Source organism: Brachionichthys hirsutus, chromosome 16 (assembly GCF_040956055.1).
Source record: "Brachionichthys hirsutus isolate HB-005 chromosome 16, CSIRO-AGI_Bhir_v1, whole genome shotgun sequence".
Lineage (NCBI taxonomy): Eukaryota > Metazoa > Chordata > Actinopteri > Lophiiformes > Brachionichthyidae > Brachionichthys > Brachionichthys hirsutus.
In genome coordinates, this window is record NC_090912.1 from 10,019,081 (window position 1) to 10,025,711 (window position 6,631).

Below are 6,631 nucleotides of genomic sequence, written 5' to 3' on the forward strand. Positions count from 1 at the left end.
TAAAACAGCAAAATAGACACAGTAGAGCAGGGGTGTCAAACTCATTTTCTCCAAGGACCACATGAGCATTATCTTTGCCCTCCAAAGGCCAAATGTAAAATGTACCGTAATTCTCGGTGTACAAGCCGCTACTTTTTTCCAATATTTTGAACCTTGCGGTTTATGCAACGACGCGGCAAATTTACGTATATTTTCCCACTTTCGTTACGAGCCGTGTTTCGTTAAAGCCTATTTATTTTCGTTACAAAATTAACGCCCGCCCGCCCGGAGGGAAAGCCCCGCTTGCGCGTAGCTGGGGAGATCTGCGAGAAGGGCCCGGCGCGCGTCCAGAGTCGCCGCCGCCGGACCGCCGTACCCGGTCCCCGCCGCCTGTCCGCCATCCGCTACGCGGCGTCGGACGCGCCGCGTAGCGGGGAAGGAACCCACCCCCTCGACCTCCCGGGCGTCCCCACCCCTGCCGCACCACGCTCCCGCGGACGGAGGATGAGGGGCACGGGGGCAAGGGGGACGGGGACACCCCGCCAGGCGCGCGCGCGCGCCGCGCAGCCTCCGACGGGCGGAGAGGGGAGGGCGACGGGGCGACTGCTCCCCCAGCCGCGGCTCGAGCCCAGCCCCGCTTCGCACCCCAGCCCGACCGACCCAGCCCTTAGAGCCAATCCTTATCCCGAAGTTACGGATCTGATTTGCCGACTTCCCTTGATCTAACATGCCAGACGCTGTTCACCTTGGAGACCTGCTGCGGATATCGTTACGAGCCGTGTTCCGTTAAATATCATTTGTCTTAATGCACTTGCGGCTTACGAATATGTGCGGCTTATTTTAGTACAAAATATATATTTTTTTTAATTCAGTGGGTGCGGCTTTTTCACAGGTGCGCATAATAGTTCAGCAATTACGGTAAAAGAAATATTTTTTTAAAAAGGTTGTAACTTAAACATTGTTAGCGATAAAGCCATACTGTAAATGAGAAAAATCATAAGTATGAACCAAAGTTTGTGATGGGAATAAATTAACACATCTAATAATGTGGAAAAGTTCCATTTAAATGCTGCAATCATCACGCAGGAACAAAGATAATCGATACAAAATCAAAGCAAAACCAAAAAGCCACCACCTTGTCTTGTCATGGACATGCAGAAACCAAAAAAACCAACCGAAGTGGGAAAGATAAAGAACATTCCCCGAGTCAATGCCGCGAAAAAGACATCACTTTCAGGATCAGCACTGGACAGCTCCATAGGTAGCCGGCTACCTATGGAGCTGTCCAGTGCTGATCCTGATCCATATGTAGCCGGGATCAACATTTCAGCACATGCTGGAAAAAACTAAAAAGTTCAAATAACTTTCAATAGTCACTGCCAGCAGATTATTAATTTCCTGACTGCAGCGTGTTGCTATTGTTATTGTCGTGTTGCTGAATGTTTCCGTTTGATCAGTTCACTACGAAAGTAACAAACATTGCATTTTAAAGCTTTATTAAAGGCTTCAGAGAACCAGTCATCTTCATCGATGTCTGGCCGGGGTTTAGCTACAGACACTATTTGCAGAGAATGCAAATTGATAAAGAGTGTTGCACGGTCACCAGCTGTATTGTCTGAGCATAGGGGTGTCTGAGTAATGTCGTTATCCTGTGACTCTCATTTCTACATAGACAGCTGGCAGGCAGTAACTTGAACTGAGGACTATTGCTTGTTAGCTTAGTATAGCTCACAGAAACAGCAAGTGAGGGTAAACAGGTAAACACAAGTACCTGGGCTTCCAGGGGTTCCAGGACCAGGTAGGGGGACTTTCTTGTTGGTGGCAGGGTGTGTCGGGGTCTGTGGACCTCCCTGTCTTTTTATCTGTGCCACGACAGGCTTCGGAGAGACCGGAGGCTTTGGTTTTCTCACGGGACCTCCTTCATTTGTCATTGGAGCTCCTCGGTCCGGACTGTTTCTCCGAGAAGCAGCGTTCACTTGCGACTGAGGTTGGGGTTGTGGTTGTGGCTGCTCAGTAACTCCAGCGTCAGATACCGGGCAGCGTTTTACGGTAGCCATGCCATTTTGGAAGGGTACTGGCTGTATGGTGTTGGGCTGCCCGGTACCAATAGGAGGCACTCCATTACTTGCATCCAGGTTTGCAAAGCCGTCAGGCTCCTTGTCGCGGCTCTTGGGCCGCCGTTTAACAGTGGAAGACTCTTGGAGGGTGAAGTCTGATCCATTGGGGTGGGACTTGGAGCTGCGGGGCCGTCGCTTTAAGGTCGCTGATGCTTCAATCCTAGAGATGTCCTCTTGTATGTAGCCACCATCTCTTTGGGGACCCCCATCGTCACCCTGCAGACAAACACAAAATGCACACTAACGGAAAATTCATACATTCATGACAAGAGGTTATTTTTGCACAAACAGTCAACAGGATTAATAAATAGACAGAAATATAAAGAACAGCACAAATAGAATTTAAAGAAGACTGTATTCATGTCAGATAGATAGATAGATAGATAGATAGATAGATAGACCCATAGATCGATAGATAGATCAATAGATAGATAGATAGATAGATAGATAGATAGATAGATAGACCGATAGATAGATAGATATATAGATAGACCGATAGATAGATAGATAGATCGATAGATAGATAGATAGATAGATAGATAGACAGATAGACAGATAGATAGACCGATAGATAGATAGATATATAGATAGACCGATAGATAGATAGATCGATAGATAGATAGATAGATAGATAGACCGATAGAACGATAGATAGATAGACAGACAGACAGATAGATAGATAGATAGATAGATAGACAGATAGATAGATAGATAGATAGACCGATAGATTGATAGATAGATAGATCGATAGATAGACAGACAGACAAACATGTACATAGATAGTTACCTGTCCTTCTCCTTCTCCTCGTCCCTGGCGGCGAATGGTCAGACTTCCTTCTTCTGCGAAAGGCAGATTCTCGGCTGAACTTCCGCTCCCTCCTAAGCTGGGGTGGGGGGAGGACGGAGGGTTGGTCGGGGAGGAATTTACTAAGGGAGGAGAGCTTTCAGGTTGAACAGGGGACGGAAGGAGAGCAGAGGGAGTTGGCTGTTCACGCATTGCAGCAGCAACCAGCTCAGTGACCGGACCACTGATGGTCCGCCGTCGGTTCACCACCTCCCCATCCAGACCAATGGCATCACGTTGTTTCCCCACCTAGTAAACAAATCGTTTGATTGGTTGATCAAGCTTTGACATGTTAACAACATAAATATGCGTATGTTTTATTTGTATATTTGTACCGTAGTACATTTAACAGATGTCTTAATACCTGCAGGAAGTTCTTTTGCAGAGCCATCGCTTTGGCTCCACCCCCTATAGATGACATCTCCAGCATGGCAGCAATGCTCCTCACATTACCCACACTGTTGGTCTCCACAGCCACTGTCTCCACGGACACCCCCAGGTCACTTGCACGCCGCTGTTGGTGGTAAGGCACGTCCAACACCCCCCCGGTGGTGGCGAGCGTGTGCTGCTGTTTACTGGCATCTGTCAGGTTGGAGTTGGAGATGGCTGAGCTGGAGCGTTTGGGCGGAGGCGGAGGCGGACCTTTTTTCTTCTGACGCAGAGCAAAGGACTGTGTCTGGTTGCGGCTGATGCTCTTGTCTTGATTGCGGACAGAGTGGCTCCGGCCAACGCCGTGGGTCACTGTGGCGTATTTACCTCCTCCCCTTCTGCCAGAGCTCTGACTTCCTGTTACCTCTGCCTCACGTTCTCCTCCTCCTCCTCCTCCGCGTGCCTTCTCATCACACTCAGTGTCTGAGACGGTGTATCTGTTGAGGGTGTGGGCACGTTTCTTCTGGAGAATTGCAGGCTCTGCTCCGTCTCCCTCAGGCAGCTCTACCTCCGGTGGGAGACAGAGGAGCGGCACCTGTTGTTGCTGACTCTCCTTCACCTCCATAACCTGTGCCTGTTGTTGCGGCTGCTGTTGGGGTTGCTGCTGTGGCTGTGTACATGGAGCGCCACGGTGAGTCGGAGACTGGGGGGGGTGGGACCGTGGCGACTGAGGTCTCTCCCCCTGTACGAACTGCGGGGGTGGCTTACGTTTTGCCTGTGGGGAAGCTGTGCTCTGGGCGGAGGAGGCGGAGGAGGAAGATGAGGTTCTAGTTTTGGCGGGAGTGTGGGGGGGTGTATAGGGAGGTGCAGGCTGGGAATGGGAGTGAGAGTGACGATGTTTGCCTTGAGAGGAGACGCTGCTCCTGTGAGAGCCCTGGCTGCTCTGCTGCCTCATAGTCCGTGCCTCCTTCTTTGGTGGCCCAGCTCCACCTCCTCCTCCTCCTCCTCCTTCTGGTGTTATCACCTCATCACGGTCTTTATTTAGGCTGCGAGCTCGTTGAGCTTTGCTGACCTCTTGCCCTGGCTGAATCATGGCACTCTGCAGCTCGGTGCTCAACTCACTGTCCTGGAAGGTGCTCATCTTTGGCGACGTGACGTCTGCAGGGAGAAGACAACCTTTAAAATGACAATTAATCTTAACAGGACACGGCTGTACTGTCACACAAATAAAAATAAATACATTAGCTTACCGTCTGGGGGTGGGCTGTCCATTGACATGACTTCCTGCTGCTGTGTGATTGGTGGGGGCTTTTTTCTGAGGGAGCCCCGCCCCTCCGCACTGCAATGCATTTCAGCCAGTCGCTTCACCGCTAGCATCAGCTTCTTCTGGTGGCCTAATTGTTGACAGAGGGAATTCATGGTCATATATTCATATTCATATACATTTTACCTCAATCCTCTGAGAGAATGTTTGTGAATCTTAAGAAATATGCACACGTGTTTTCAGTTTATGGCAAATAAATACAGTATTTGGGCATTAAAAAGCATTAAATATGACTTGCTGCTGTCTACATAAACCTTGGTCATTTTACTTTTAATGACTGTAAACAGTGTTCTATTTGACCACATTTTTAATGAATTGTTAACACTTTACTCTCCACTCCATACACATCAGTACTTAAGTTCTCTTATTATTATCTACATATTTTTGTCTTTTTAAAGGTCAAAGGGGGAATGGGAAATTAGCATGATTAAATAGATTGAAATATCACAAAAGGCTTTAATTAGCTAATAACAGATAAATGGAATAAAGTCAACAAGGTTTTCACCTTTCAAATTAACAAATTGTTGAGGGGAAATAAATAAATAAAATAAATCTGTTTTACTCACCTGTTAACTTTTATTACATCTAATCAGTTTCAAGGCTTCATAAGCAACATGTCTACAGTAAACGAGCAAAAATGTAGCATACAAAGCTGAATCTGGATGACGCCATAAGACAAGGGATACTAGTTATTATTATTACATGGATGAATGCAACAATGCAAAGTCTATCTGGAGACTTACCCAGTTTGATGATGCCTATTTCCTGCAGGTCCTCCCACGTGATATCAGTAATGAACTCAATATTCTCGTAGCCATTCTGCACTAAGACCTGATGGTACTGGCTTAGACCAATAGCAGACAGCCACTCACCCAGATTGGCCTACAGGAACACCAGAAACACTGTTCACCATACTAGCCAAAAATGACGCAGATAGCCTCTTTAGCATCTAATTGGCCCTGGTTGTTGGTATGGTGTTGAATTTTACTCACGGGTTTCTGCTCAGACAGCCACTCAGTGACACTTATCTTGTTCATCTCTGCTGTCATCTTCTTTCTGTGACCTGGTTTAGTTATTCCAATGGCGGTCAGATCCTTCACACACACACACACACACACAAGAAAACACACATCAGTAAGACACTGTAGTGGCGATATGTCTTTTTGCATCACGGAGACACTTAAAAATACTCCAGCAGTTCCACTCACACCTTCATACAAATTCACAACTAGCAAGACAAAAAGTTGCCTTTGAGCTGATGAGAGTCTGCCAGTCAACAGGAATAAAGCAAAAATGTCTGAAAAATGTCCACCATATACCTTGGCTTAGATTCTGTCCAAGGTTTCTGCCTGTTAAAGGTACATTTTTCCTTTCCTCCGTTGCCAAAGTGCTTGCTCTTGTGGGTCAAGTTGGTTTCTTTCTTTCCATGCAAATCCTGTAAAGCCTTGAGATAGCTTTCAGTTGTGATCTGGTGCTATATAAATAAAATGTAATTAAAATTAAATTGAATTGCACACTGTTTGAGTTAAGGTTTAGAATCTAAGTGATGGAGAGAGGACTAATGGAACCTAAGTGACTGTTTATGGGACAGATGGGAGCCTGCTGGTCTCAATTGAGGGTGTAGTCAGGCGATGGAAGGAATACTTTGAGGATCTCCTTAATCCCACTGGTGAATTCCAGAGACAAAACACAGCCAGAGGACTTGGAGGTTGGTCCACTCGTCACTGGGCCTGAAGTCGCTGTGGCTGATTAAAGAGCTCTGTTGTGGCACGGCTCCAGGTGTGGATGCGATCCGCCCCAAGTATCCCAAGGCTCTGGATGTTTTAGTAATGTCATGGCTGACACGTTTCTGCAACATGACGGGTATGGTGCCTGTGGAGTGCCAGACTGAGTCCCCCTTTTTAAGTGTTCCAACTTTAAGGGATCACATTGCTCAGCCTCCCTGGGAAAGTCTACTCCAGGGTACTGGAGAGGAGATATCAGATGTTAGTTGAAGCT

The 6,631-nt window shown here is 47.2% G+C and overlaps 1 protein-coding gene across 1 annotated transcript in view; it reads right to left on the minus strand.

Moving 5' to 3' along the window:
- caskin1 (CASK interacting protein 1) overlaps positions 1-6,631 on the minus strand; it is a 54,198-nt gene that overhangs the window by 1,686 nt on the left and 45,881 nt on the right. The window contains exons 16-21 of the mRNA XM_068749863.1: positions 5,626-5,727; positions 5,377-5,515; positions 4,560-4,703; positions 3,305-4,467; positions 2,884-3,189; positions 1,751-2,336 (exon numbers count right to left, since the gene is read on the minus strand). Of these exons, the coding sequence (XP_068605964.1) occupies positions 1,751-2,336; positions 2,884-3,189; positions 3,305-4,467; positions 4,560-4,703; positions 5,377-5,515; positions 5,626-5,727 (2,440 nt within the window). The remainder of the gene's footprint in view (positions 1-1,750; positions 2,337-2,883; positions 3,190-3,304; positions 4,468-4,559; positions 4,704-5,376; positions 5,516-5,625; positions 5,728-6,631) is intronic.